Genomic DNA, 15,001 nt, shown 5'->3' on the forward strand with positions numbered 1-15,001 from the left:
AGGGTGGATAGGCAAGGATTGTGGAAAGTGTTAAGAATATATGGAGTAGATGGGAAGTTGTTGAATGCTGTGAAAAGTATGTACGATGGTGCAAAGGCTGCAGTGCGTGTGGATGGTGAACTAAGTGAATTTTTCTCTTTGAAAGTTGGGTTGAAACAGGGATGTGTCATGTCTCCATGGTTGTTCAATCTGTACATGGATGGGGTAATAAAAGAGGTACAAGGTAGGGTAGTGGATATTGGAGTGGCCCTGGTGAGAGAGGATAGTGTTTGGAAACTCCCTGTACTGTTGTTTGCAGATGATACTGTGTTGTTGAGTGAAGACGAAGGGGAGCTGCAAGGCTTGGTGGATGAGTTTGGAGTGTGTAAGAAACGGAATCTAAAGGTGAATGTAGGGAAGAGTAAAGTGATGGTCTTTGAGAGAGGTGAAGTCAGTGAATGTACAGCGAGGTTGGATGGTAAGGAATTGGAAAATGTGAGTATGTTTAAGTACTTGGGTAGTGTGATGAGTAAGGATGGAGGTTTGGAGGGTGAAGTGCTTGAAAGGGTACAGCAGGGAAGAAAGGTTGCTGGTTCTTTGAAAGCAGTGATAAGAAACAGGGAAGTGAGCATGGAAGTGAAAAAGTTACTACATGACAGTATTGTGATACCAACTCTAACATACGGAAGTGAAGCTTGGACGTTGTTGGAAGGACACAAGTCAAGAGTGAGAGCAGTGGAAATGAGTTATTTAAGAGGAGCCTGTGAAGTCACATGGAGAGACAGACTGACGAATGAGGATATAAAGGAGCATTGTGGTGTGGATGTGGATGTGATAGGAAGAGTTATGAGGAACACACTGAGGTGGTTTGGTTTGGCCATGTGGGGAGGATGGAGGGTGAAAGACTGACGAAGAGAGTGTATGTGAGTGAGGTGGAGGAGGGAAGAGGGAGGGGAAGGCCGAGGATGAGATGGAGGGATGGGGTGGAGAGGTATATGAGAGAGGGGGGTGTGAGTTGGGAGCAGGGCAGTGAAATGGCGGGGGAACAGGGTGACTTGGAGGCGATTTGTTTGTGGCCACCCCAAACGGGATTAAGGCGTCTGGCAATAGATAGCTAGATAGACAGAACTGTTCTGAGCACAAATCACCTGCATCATTCAGGTAAATGATAACCCCCATAAAAATGCTTTTCACCGCTATAATGCAAAACAATGGACAAGTATTTCAATGTAAAAGTTCCTTGGGACGTGATGAAGTGGGGAATGCGAAAGCTTGGAATCAAGAAGTCTATATATCATGGTTTGAAGCTCTCTCACATGGACATGGACTCCATGAGAGATGTTGTATGATGATGACTTGGTGTTGATTGCAGAGGATATGAGGAAGGCTGGGGAAAGATTTAGCACGTGAAGAGATGCAATAGGGTACAAGGGTTTAAAAGTAAATGCGCATAAAACAAAAGTGTAATGTCTAAGGCTGGTGGCGGTGCCGTCAAAGCAGAGGGAGTTTGGCCATGTGTCATTTGCCACAAGTGTGTGGGAAGTAATTCCACCATGTGCAGTGTTTGTGATATGCAAGTGCTTAACAGATGTTGTGGTACTGTATTAGAGGCAGACTGCGAAATAATGCTGATTTTGTGCGTGTGGTGTGTCAGGGGGAGCACACAGAGGCTGTGAGGTGTGAAAGAATTGTTCTTGCTGGAGAGTCTCTTCAGTGTGTGGAGGAATTTTTCTCTTTATGGGACATGTTATGTGTTGGAAGTGGGGCTGGAGCTCTCAAGCTAGGGTAAGGAGTGCCTGGAGGAAGTTCAGAGATGTAGCCTCTTCTGACATTGAGAGGACTCTCCCACCTTGCTATGGGGTCAGTGCATGTAGCATGTGTTAGGAGTGTAATGCTGTACGGTAGTCAGATTTGGGTAGTAAAGGAAGAGAATATTCATTAGCTCCAACGTACAGAAATGATAAAGATTAAATGGATGTAGTGTGTCCTTGAATAAGAGGCCTGGGGGTGTTAGGATTACAACTGAGGGGTTAAGAGGAAGGATGGGACTTGAATGAATTACTGTTGTGATGGGGAGAGATAGACTGAGATGGTTAGAGCACGTCAAGAAGATGGAAGATAACTGGTTCCTGATGGGGAATGCTGTGAATTTTGATGGCAGGGCTGCAAGGGGCAGACCAAAAAAGTCTTGGGACGAGGTCATAGAGTATGACCTCTGTCTGGGATAAGTCACAGAGTATGACCACTACCTTCGGCTCTCCTCTCCTTTCATTGATCCACCTGGTGAACGAGCCTACATCTTTTCTATCCTTATTGACCTAGAGCAACTTGTACAGCATCCTACCAATATTCCTGACCGCCTTAGAGAGAGTTCCAACATACATGACCTCTACCTTACAACTAATCCTTCTGCTTATGCTGTTAATCTTTTCTCTCCGTTGGGCTCATCCGGTCACAACCTCATCACCTTAACCTGTCCTGTCACTCCAGCACAGCCTGTGGATCCTCCAAAGAAACGTCGGTTGTGGCACTTTGGAGCCACTGATTGGGAGGTCCCCAGGCAGTACTTCTTTGATTTTTCCCTAGAATGATTAGTGCTTCCACGGCTGAGAGCCATCTGAGTGTGCCTTGCGCATTACGGAGGTTATTCTCTCGGGCATGGAAGCATACATTTCTTTCTCATATCCTCTGACTAATGCAAAAGAAAAAACATGGTTTAATCACACTTGTTCTAATGCTGTCCACAACAAGGAGAAGGCCTACAAAAAGTACCAGAGCCAACTCACTCCTGAATCTCATTTCTTTTTTGTTTCTACCTGGAATCATGCTAAATCTGTTCTTCTCTCTGCCAAAAATAATTTTATCTGTACTAAATGCTTTGAACTCTTCAAATCGAATCCTTCCCGCTCCTTCTGGCACCTTGCCAAAAACCTTTCAACAACTTTACCTCATCATCCTTCCCTCCTCTTTTCCATCCTGATGGCTCTTTGGCTATTTCTTCTATTGATACAGCTGAACTCTTTGCTCAGACTTTCTCCACCAATTCCACCTTAGACAATCGTGGCACTGTTCCTCCATCAACTCCCCCCTCTGACTTCATCACTGACATTAAAATTTCTTCCACTGATGTATTCTCCTCCAACACTAGCCTCAGTACTAAGATGGCATATGGACCTGATGGGTCCCTTCTGTTGTCCTCATGAACTTTGCTTCTGTGCTTACATCCTGCCTAGGTAAACTCTTTTGCCTTTGTCTATCAACACGTACCTTTCCTTCTCGATGGAAGTATGCTCTCATTCAGCCTGTCCCAAAGAGGGGTGACCATTCCCAACCCTTTAACTATCACCCAATTGCTTAAACATCCTGTATTTCAAAAGTTTTGAGAATATTCTTAACAAAAAATTTTAAAGCATCTTTCCTGTCACAACCTTCTTTCTGATCGTTAGTATGGGTTACACCAGGGATGCTCCATTGGCGATCTTCTCGCCTACCATTCAGACTCCTGATCATCCTCTTTTCAGGACTTCAGCAAAAGCTTTGCCGCAGCACTTGACATCTCAAAGGCTTTCGATTGAGTCTGGCATAAATCTTTAATTTCCAAACTGCCTTCTTTTGGTTTCTAACCTTCTATCTGTGCCTTTATCTCTAGATTCCTTTCTGGTCGCTCTGTAGCTGCTGCTGTAGATGGCCACCGGTCTTCTTCTAGAGCTATCAATAGTGGTGTTCCATTCACTTCCCACAGCGTCCATCTCAGCAGTTACTTCAACAAACAAGAGATGAGGCTATGGCACACCTAATGTCGGACTTGCCTCATATCTCTGACTGGGGTAAAGTAATCTTGTTTTTAACACATCAGAAACTCAGTTATTACATCTACCAACCCGACAAAATCTTCAACAGAAGTACTCTCTAAATTTTAACAATATCCAGCTTAATCCTGCATCAACTTTAAACATACTTGGGGTTTCATTCTCTCAGGATTTATCTTGGAAAGAACAAATTACTTATCACGTACAATCTGTTTCCAAGAGATTAGGTGTGCTAAGCCAACTCTATGCCTTCTTTACCCTTGCACAGTTGTTGACTTTATACATGGGTTTCATTCGCCCTTGTGTAGAGAACAACTCTCATGTTTGGGGAGGTTCCCCACATACAGCTCTTCTCAACAAGGTGGAGTCAATGCCTTTTCATCTCATCAACTGTCCTCCTCTTACTAGCTCCCTTCAATCTCTATACCTCTGCCGCACTGTTGCATCTTTATCTCTTTTCTATCGCTACTTAAATGGTCACTGCTCCTCTGAACTGTCTGCTTGCATCCCACCTCTATTACAGTGGGGACATAGCACCTGTCTAGCAACAAACTCTCATCACTTTTCTGTCCAACTCTCTAATGTAAGAGTTAACTGTTACTCCCAGTCCTTCATGTATGCAACAGGTCAACTCTGGAAGTCTCCCTCTGTCTATTTCCTACTGCCTATGGTCTCCAGTCGTTCAAACACAGTATGTCCAGGCATCTCGAAATGAACAGTTCTTGAATTTGGCTCTATCGTTTTTTTTTAATGGGGGGAACAATTTACAGGCTCCTGGTGTTTGGTTCCTTCTTCCTTGCATGAAAAAAAGGGGGGGGGGGGCTGTAAGAGATCAAGCAACGTGGAAAGTTGCCATTCGGTGACCAAGACCAATGCATGCATGCATCTTGGAGCCTTTATAAACAAAATGAAATGAAACAAATCATGATATAAACTACAAAGATATGGCTAAGTGGCCACAGGATGGAACTGGTACTTCTAATACTGAACAGGTATTGAAAATCTGCATCCTACTGCAGCAAGAGGTGACATTACTAGAATTCATGGCAGAAAAACTGTTGATTTAATACCAGAAAAGCACAAAACATTGGTGACTTCCAATAAGGACATATTGTACAGTGTAACCTACTTACTGTCAGATGACCAAGCTCTGGGTGATGAGGGGGCAAAATCCGCCAGCATCAGCAGCCGCGTTGTGTCAGTCCCAAACTTCTCAAGCACTTCCTACCAAACAGCAGGGATGATGTTGTAACACAACTATATTGGAAAAGTCTGTAGCAGAAGAGAAGAAGTGTGGCAGACACTTTTAATATTAAGTTACAGCAGTTATGTTCCTTGCGTGTCCATATAATCCCTACCTGGGAGTACAGTACAGCCCCTCTAACTCAGACCCCTTTCATTTGGACCCCAGGTTACTTGGACAAAAAATCTGAGTGGACAAATTTGATGTGACTCAGACAAGTACTGTACAAATACCTGTATAAGATATAACCAGCACATGTCCTAGACCACAACACTCCTGTCTGACTGAAAAAAATTTGAAAATCCCTGAAAAGCTACAGAGAGGGGCATCTCCAGTCCAAACCGTGAACGAATATGAGAATTTGAACGGTGTCTCTCTTATATAAGGAAAGCTTAAAATAAACTTTTGAGAAGTGCAGGCAAGTCTGATGTTAGCAGTGAAAAATCAACAGTTAAGTGATTCAGACACCTAAATTATAAACACTGAGATGAGGATGTTTATAGATAGTATCTATAACGATATTCTGTGACTGTGGGAGTTTGAGGCACCTCATTTCAAGCAGCTGCTGAGTGTCTCAGAAACCATAAGAAACAGGAAGGTTTAAAGACTACTGCTGGGTGGCTATTTAGATTCAGAAAAAGATACAACAACATGAATCATAATTTAAGGTGAACAAAACACTTTCTGAGACTACTCGATATTTATTCAATACTTATTTACAGCCTTTTCCCCAACAGTCCTAGTTACAGGGGTTCTCCTTTTGTTTTTGAAGAATGTATCTGTGGCTTGCTTACATCCTATTATTTGTTAATTTATAAAGGCTCCAACAAGCTTCTGTTTGTCAGCCTTGGTCACTTAATGGCAGCTCTCCATGGTGCTTGATCTCTAGCAGCCTCGCTGTTCAGTCTCCTATCCCTGTATGACCTCATTCCAGGTCTGTTTTGGCTTCTCGTAACTCTATCCTCAACATTCACACCTCACACCCTCTGCACCCAGTTATCATCCTCCATCCTCTTCCCATTCCCAAACCATTTCAATCTACCCTTTCTCATCATAGCACTAATCCGATCCTTCTTCTCAACATTTCGTTTATAATCCTAACCCCCTCACGCCTGTCATTTGAGGATGTACTACACGTCTATCTTATCAATATCATCTCTGTACCTTTGAGCCTTTAAATATCCTCCTCCTCAACTTCCCAAGTCTCACAACCACACAGCACATATGTTGCACAGGGACCCTTAGCATGGAGGGGGAGTCCCCTCAATGTCAAAAGGGACAACAACATCCTGAACTGCTTCCAACCAATCCTTACCCTTACCACTGAGCTAGCTGCTACCCCACCTCCCCAAAATGTGAATAATAAAATTCCTTCACACACTCAAGAGACTCTAGGAAGATTAATTCTTTTCCACCTCTTTGCCTCTGCACGTTCTCCCCTACAAACCACACACACACAAAATTGGCATTATTTTGCAGCCTACTTCTAATACCACATCTCTTATGCATCCACTTATCACAAACACTGCACAAGTTTGAGTTACTTCCCACATCCTTGTGGCAAACTCCGCATGGCCACACACCCTCTGCGTTGATTGTCCATCCATTCATCCATGTACTATATGTTATTTTTGCTTTCTTGGACAATTCTGTCCACCTGAGGAAACTCCCTTCCAGTGATGGGATTTTTGGAGGACGACTCTACTCAGCTGAGGATAGCCCCCTGGCTAAATAAAATACTGTATGTTGACTGCAAGAACACAACAGAAAAGGCAATACTATAACAATGGGATTAATGTAGTACGCCAAAAGTCTCACCTGAGGATCGATGCCATTCTTTTTGCTCTTGCTCATCTTTTCTGAGGTGACCACCAGGGCAGCACCACTATCACGTGCCACAGGAGGTTCCACTGGTGGGGATGGGATGGAATGTAACAATGAGGAACATGTACCATATGTATTGCAGCAACTGGCTCGTGTCAAAATATGAATACAAAAATTGTAATGGTAACAGCCATTCCTTTATTTACCCATGTAAAAAAATAATTATCATTTACATCGTAATACGAACAGCTGCATCTTAACCTTATTCCTGACTAAAAAAATGGTATAGAAAGATACAGAAAATGGAAATGGAAAGTATAAAACTATCTACTGTACCATACAGTTCGCTTTTCTATTGCTACACTGGACCACAGTTCATAACATTCATGGGCAGATGATTGGCCTGTGCCCTTACATAGTTTAAAAACCTGTAGCAGCCACTTCAGGGGTTTTGAATCAATGCAAATTACACAAACGTTTCTCCAACTGCTGCCTTTGACCACTTTCATATGAGGGAACAAAGTCTACAGGTCTGCTTTGCGCAACAGCAGTGTTGTAACCAATGAGTTTTATGAGAGGTGTGTGTTGCACAAAGCTTGACCATCTGTTTGCAGTTTATTACTGGAATAAGTTACTGAATGAGCACCTAACCCCAAAGGTGCACATGTGATACTTTAATGAACCAGCAACAGCGGTAGCAGTACTGACTGACAAAGATCACCAGCAGCAGAAGTGGTAGCATTTTTAAAATGCACTGCCAGGAGCAGTAGCAGTACACGCTAGCAGTTCTTTTTTTCTTTTTAATTAAATAAAACTTTTCATAAGCAAGAAAGTTATGTTTTTACAAGTATTACAACATCTAATTTAAATAAAATAATGTAATAAATTCATTTTCATACAAATTTATAGAATATTAAAGAAGGAAATTAACCCATCCTGTCTGGGTGTCATGTATACATGTCCTCCCAGGGCCGTCCGGGTGAAACACATATGTGATCTAGTGTTTCGAGGCAATGTTTGAATATTCCGTGCCACTGGCAACCCTCCTCCATGTATCTGAGTCATGCTCCAGTTTCCTGCATGCCTCCATATTGGATAGACCTAAGCAAAACGTTTTTCCTGTGTCCAGATCCCTGGCTCAGTGTCCTCATCCACCAACTTCAACACCAATGAAATCCAAAGGCCAGAAAAGAAAAGGCCTTAGTGACAGTGTGATAGGGAGAGAACTCGAGGTGACATCATCGACAATTGTGAGTGGAGAAAGTGACTCTTCCTCTCTTGAAAGCGACCGCGATAATGAGTGTCGATATTTATACGTCATGTGAGGAGGGTGGACGTCCTCCACTGTGAGCCCATCGTTTCCTCCTGTATGTTCATCTGCTACTTCCGAGATGGGAATGGTTCAGAGGGTACTGATGATCCTGGAGGGGGTTACTGGCATGGATGAGGAGATGGAAGAGGAGGTAGGGAGTGGAGAAAGGGAGGAGGTAGGGAGTGGAGAAAGGGAGGAGGTGGAGGAGGAAGGGAGGAGGAAACAAAGTGTGTCAAACCTCGTGCCACCGCTCTGTCTATTTATGTGAATAATGGAAGCAGAAAGTTTGTTTCATGATGAAACCAGTGCCTTATTTTTTATTGAATGTATTCGTGTGTGTATACTGATTATGATGAAAAAGTCTAAATCATAGGAAAAAAATTCTGTTAGAGCTGAAAATACAGTATTTTTTATTATGGACAGTGCGTTAATAATATTTTTTCTTCAGGTTTTATGTAGTAGTAGTTGTAGTAGTAGTAGAAGTAGTTGTAGTAGTAGCTGTAGTACTGGTAGTTATAGTAGCAGTAGTAGGTGTAGTTGTGGTAGTTGTAGTAGTTGTAATTGTAGTAGTGCTAAGGGCAGAAGTAATAGTTGTATTAGTGGTAGCTGTGGCAGTAGTAGTAGTAATAATAGTACTACCTGTAGTAGTGGTAGCTGTAGTAACAGTAATGTCTGTAGTAGTTGTACTACCCAGACTTCTAGTCACACAGCGATGCCAGAATCGAGCGACACTGCAAGCCAAACATACATCTCCTTGTGTGTGTGTGTGTGTGTGTGTGTGTGTGTGTGTGTGTGTGTGTGTGTGTGTGTGTGTGTGTGAGAAAGAGAGAGCGTCTGTCTGTCTCTGTCTGTCTGTAAGGCGGTGTGGTGGTTAGGTGAGCAGGCAGCCTGCCTCAAGGTTGTCGCTACGGTTACCGGCCTACCAGCACCACGTACGGACAATTATGTGGTGGATTTTGGTCTTCTGGAAGAGTTATCAAAGTGTTATTATTGTGCAGGGCTAGTCTAGGCCTTAGCTGTGTCACCAAACCTCTGCCAAGCATACGGACACCGGCAAAAATACAACAAAAATTGCCCCCTTTCCCCACTCACTCACTCTCCCTACACGCACTTCACGGATCATCTGATGCAATCAGCTTGAAGTCGAAGGATTGGTGAGTATTATGACACTTTGTCTTTTTATTTTTGGTTAAGTAATAAATGGGATATGAAGGTTTAAACAGACGATTGTCACGATTTTCTCAGGAATGCCCGGCTGTAGGAAGGGTTCGCGGGAATATGTGCCAGATGGCATGGGTTAAACACAGCCTGTCAAATTAAAGTCAAATATATGAACAAACTGTCATGTGTAGATTTCAATTCTTGCCATTTCGCTTCAAGAATACTAACATCTCAAAGTGACAGTCGCTCAGTCTTGCCTGTCTGAGCTAGCAAGCATCTACCCATTAGAGAACACACATTCTATTGCTGAACTGGAGGAAACTGGTCTACAGTAACCCCTCCAATATCCGGATCAATAGAGCCATCAGTAGGTTCGGATATTGGTTTTGTCCGGATATTGGGCCCCAGCTTATGGACTTGTACTTACGGACCCTAACACAGAGAAACACCTATACAACTCCCTCCGGACATGCATAGCACGTATTTAACACCCAAATCACACCAATAAGGCACATAAATGACTGAAATAAATGCAATAGAAACATAAAATGTGGGTTTAGAAGTATGTTCATACATTAATAAACATTCTGGTACTTATGGACTCTAACCGAACCTAACCTAACCGAACCTAACCGAACTCTGAAAAACACATTCCTACTGCACATGCATGAGGTAAGTTTAGTATGGAAAGAAGTACAGTATGACACTTTCTGGTAAGTACAGTATGGGAAAAAATACAATATGAAACATTCTGGTAAATATAGTATGGGAAATAGTACAACATGAAACATTTTGGCTACTTACAGCAAGTCCCTGGCCACCTCGATGAATAACCGCCTCCTCTCGGACTCTGACAGTAAGAACGATTTCCTGAAGCACTTGCACTACACTCTTCCTGAAGTCTTGCACTGAACTTAGTCACTAACACACAGAAGTCCGTTCTTTTCACAGTGTTCACTTTAGTCCAAATAATGTTCCATTAAATTTAAGTGTTGCACATTAACTTTTCCCAAGTTTTTTTAAGTTTCCAAAGCCAAAACAAAGAAGATTAGTTACGTTAAATTTCTTTTCTACTTAGTCTTTTCTCCCAACTTGAAAACCTTAACACAACACACCGTTTTTTTCACTGCACAACACTCAAAATTCCCGTGTGGTCTAGTGGAGAAGTTCTTGCTGTTTATTCACTGTCAGAGCCCGAGAGTATCACTGGCAGGCGTCCAAGGGGTGCATCGGTGGGTAGTGGTGATGGCGTACCGACTACAGAAGACTCTGAAGACAGCCGCAAACTCACGTCGAGCGGTGACTCCACTGTAGCTGATGTGCTGGGCTGTGGCTCGGAGCATGAGGGCCTGTCTTGGGGAGGCAACGGAGTGGAACCAGGGCTTGGCACAGCGGGGTCACGGGCCTGAAAAACTGTCAATCGTTGACTGACGCAAGGACTGACGATTCTGGCGATTGATGATGCGCTGCCGGAAAGCACGCACTTCCTCCACGAGTCCCAAGGGCCCCATCTCCCTGTCGCAGTCCGGGTGTTCCAGGTAGTCTAGGACGAACTCTAGATGTTCCCGGAGTGCGCTCAGCTTGGGGATGGCTGGAGTAGTGTCCTGCTGGGCGGAGTCTGCATCATCATCGCCTTCGTCGTCGGAATCTTCAAGTTCGGGACTGACACCAGCAACCGAAGACGCGATCTCGATATCAGACAACGTCTGATACCCAGGATCGCCCTCGTCATCGTCCAACCACTCACGAACATCGTCCACATCAACATCGTCGCCGTGCGTACGTAGCCGTGCATGGAAGTCATCCACGTCAAACCCTAGGAAATCGTACTCCACATCTGTTCCGAGAAGCAGACGAGACCAACCATTTTCAAGAGTTTTCACAGGGACTTCCTTCCATGCACTAGCCCAGTTGTACAGCGCAGACTTGATGTTGTAGCAGCAAAGGTTTTCCAAAGTCCGCTTGCCTCGAGTGTCACGTCCTTCCCTGCGCTCGTCCTCGTCCTCGAGAACCACCATCACCTCGTCCAGGAACTTCCGACGGTACAGGCGCTTTGTTGCCACGATCACTCCTTGGTCCATTGGTTGAATGAGAGCAGTCGTATTAGGTGGCAGAAACATGCACCTAATACGGCCATTCTCAGCAACCAAGTCTTTGTCGCACGGGTGGGCAGGTGCATTGTCGAGGAGAAGGAGAGCCTTTACCTGGTCGCGAGGAATTCCCAGTGTCTTCGTCTGGTAATGTATGACCTCCTTGACGAAGTGATGGTGAAACCAGTCTTTGAAAATCACAGCTGTGAACCATGCTTTCAAAGAATGGTACCATACGACAGGAAGGACATCCATCACCCCACGAAGGCACCGAGGCTGCTTTGCACGGCCAACAATAACGGGCTTAAGCCGGTGCATGCCGTTAGCATTGGCACAACACAAAGCAGATATCCGTTCCTTAGAAAGCTTGCGGCCAGGTACACGCTTCTCCGTCTCATCGGCGAGAGTGTTCGTTGGCACTGAGCGATAGAATAGGCCAGTTTCGTCAGCGTTATAGACTTGACCGAGAGTGAGGCCCTCCCTGTCGATCAAGCCTTTCACCTTGTGCCGAAACTCGTCCACTCCATCCTCGTTAGCGTCCAATGCTTCACCATGTGCTTTACGGTTAGTAAGGCCATGTCGCAACTTGAACGCGAAGAGCCAACCCTTGGATGCCTTGAAGTCTAGGGCGTCATGAAGCCTTGCAAACTTCTCAGCAGCAGCCTTCAGCTCCGTTCCACGTACCATCACACCAGCTGCACGTTGCTGTCGATACCAAATCAACGTGGAGCGGTCGATCTCTGCATACTTGGGGGTAAACATAACCTTCCTCTCCACGTTGCGTTTGCTTCTCGACGAGAAGTCAGCCGTGTACTGCATGAGCTTGTCTCGGGAACGCTTGATATCGAACAAAGTCGACCGGGCCAGGTTGAACTCGCGGAGAATGCGAGAGGAAGACCAACCCGCATCAACCTTCTCCAATATCTCCCGTTTCTTCTCCAGAGTCAACACCACTCTCTTCCTTTTCTCAGGAGGCGGGGCCATCATCACACACACTAAGAGTAGGGCAGAGAGCAGCAGGAGGCCTTGCAGCAAGTACGGCACCACCACAAAAGCGAGCACGTGGGGAGCCATGGCGAAGAGCGTAGGTCTTGTCGCGGTGAGAGACAGGCGGGAAGTGGGGAGGATGCAGCGGCGCTCTATCGGACGTCGGAGGAATGACGAACCAAAACAATGCTCTCACGCGGCGCGCGCGGCAAGTTCAAATTACGGACGGCAAAAAATCGATTTTTTTCCCAATTTTTTTGGATTTTCGGACCATTTTGGGAATGTTTGATCCCAGGACGATAAGGTTCAGTTAGTGGGGATGTTCGGATATTGGGCGTCCGGATATTAGAGTGATTACTGTACTTGATAAACAAGTTCAATAATGCTTTGCATGGGAATAAGTTGCTCTCAAGGACTTCTGTGGACTCTCCTCCAGGAAATTCTTCACTAACTTCCCAAAGTTCTTCCTCTTCTTTCCACTGTTGTACAGTGCTTCAATGTGGTCTTCCATCTTCTCCTTGCCTTTTGCCATGCCCTCACTGTCACTGCTGCTCTCATTTTCTTTCTTCATGACATTTTCCGCAAAACTGACAGGCTGATTAGCGACTCTCCTTTCTTCATGGCATTTTCCATTAAATTGGCTGACTGATTAATGACTCTCCTCTTCATGTCTTCCACACTGAATGTGTTGTCGGGATGCCACTCTTGCCAAAGCTCCAGTCTGAACTGGTTCTGGGCAGTGGACAGGAAGTACTCCATGTCCTTGAACAAATGGCCAAACCTATCCAAAAAATGATAATTCATATTATATCCACTCACTTGATGTTGTGCTGCTTTGGGTTTCTGCCCTTTCCTCCCTTCCTTCCACTCATGTCTTTCTTTCCTTCATCCTTTCCTCTTCCTTCTTCCTTCGGGTGACTTTACACTCTCTCTTCTTTCTTTCTTTCATTCATTCTTTCCTCTTCCTTCTGCCTATGGATGACCCTATACAGAGTGACAAGCCAAATGGTTTCCTATACACTGGGAAACCATTTACTACACTGGATGGTCACCATATAACCAGATTATGGCACCTGGTGGTATAGTGAGAAATTACGGCACTCCAATCAGATTGAGCTGGTGCAGGTTTCTATCCAAGGGGCGGTTGGGGTTTATTGCTCACGTAATGCCACTCAGGGATGAGTGAGGCTGGTCACTCTCATCTTAAATGTTAGGACCAACTTGCCTAGCCCCGGGCTTCTACACTCCTCATGGGGCAACATAGGATTGGATGATGGAAGGATGGATGAATATACTATTAACCAATTTATTAATTATTCTGCAGGGTTTTCATTTCAATATATGCAACAGGAATGCTGTATGAATTTAATGAGAGTCAATGTTTAAACAACTGCCATCATCAGACTGCATGTAATTAAGCCTGTACAATTCTGCTTAATCCCTTAATCACGGGGCGTCACTTTCGTGACGCTTGGGAGCAAGGGATCATACCGCGAGGCGTCACTTTTGTGATTCTGTGTTATTCTGAATTCGCCCAGGCTTTCAAGTGGTGGCTTGTATCATCTATCAGTACTGCCAACATCCAACACTAGTCAGCACTCCTAATCTCATCTGTACTCCCATCCAGTGTTGACAATTTAGCCATTTCTCCCCATTCTTGACTCCCCTTCCTACCTGTCCTCCATTACCCTCTCCTCTCGCCTGCCCGGCTGTGCTACGCTAAATAAATCTTCCCTGGAATTTTTCACTGATTTCATCCATTGAAATAAGCCCTATGCCCTATTCTTATACCAAATAATATATATAAAAAAGAAATAAGGTAAGTGTTAGTGCCATACACCTGGAATTGGCTAATTATCACCTGATAACACCTCATGCGCACTCGTTCGCTAATTTTCGCTGTTTATTTCCCCTTGAAATATGCCGTATAATCTATTCTCGTAATAAAAATATATATAAGGAGTGACGGGAGAAACCAAAATGATATTTACATTCACCTGGAACTACCTAATTCATTATGTATTGTCTAGATTTCCTGCCAATCATTTCATTGCGTATATATTAGCAGCTGTCACCAGGCTGAGATTGGCAGCACTGCACTCCCCCTAGGCAGGCCACCACACACTGTATTCAGTTTACTGTTGTCTTTCAAAGCGAAACCATGTCGGATTCGCGCCTGTTAAATTCTGCCGCTTTTTAGCCCCATGCATGGGGCCATGTGACCTCTACCCCCTACTAAACCTCGTATGGAAAGAGGTAAATGGATAAGTGACTGCTGTGAAACGTGAACTGGCTAATTTGTCAATGAAAATGATAGAGGGTGACTACAATCTTTCTGGTGAGTAAAACAGTGCAAGTGGAAATGTAAATAATGTGTAAACAGAATGTGAAAGCAATGAATGTAAATATAAGTGAACAGTGGAAAATAGTTTTATAAGTTACTGCAAGTGACAGTGCCTAACACAGTGTAAATAAAATAGAAATGTAAATAATGTAAATAAAACAGAGAATGTAAATAGAAATGCAAATGAGTAGTAATATAAGAATACGAGTATATATACTAGGAGTAATGAAAGTGAATGTTTCACTCTAGCAT

The 15,001-nt window shown here is 44.2% G+C and overlaps 1 protein-coding gene across 1 annotated transcript in view; it reads right to left on the reverse strand.

Annotated features, from left to right (window-relative positions):
- The window catches only part of LeuRS-m (Leucyl-tRNA synthetase, mitochondrial), a 370,394-nt gene that overhangs the window by 134,374 nt on the left and 221,019 nt on the right, over nucleotides 1–15,001 (reverse strand). Inside the window, exons 8-9 of the mRNA XM_080284805.1 lie at nucleotides 6,850–6,941; nucleotides 4,922–5,012 (exon numbers count right to left, since the gene is read on the reverse strand). Coding sequence (XP_080140931.1) covers nucleotides 4,922–5,012; nucleotides 6,850–6,941 — 183 coding nt within the window. The remainder of the gene's footprint in view (nucleotides 1–4,921; nucleotides 5,013–6,849; nucleotides 6,942–15,001) is intronic.

Source organism: Coenobita brevimanus, chromosome 13, assembly GCF_032717465.1.
Source record: "Coenobita brevimanus isolate Jiangsu-jjx chromosome 13, ASM3271746v2, whole genome shotgun sequence".
In the NCBI taxonomy this organism is placed as follows: domain Eukaryota; kingdom Metazoa; phylum Arthropoda; class Malacostraca; order Decapoda; family Coenobitidae; genus Coenobita; species Coenobita brevimanus.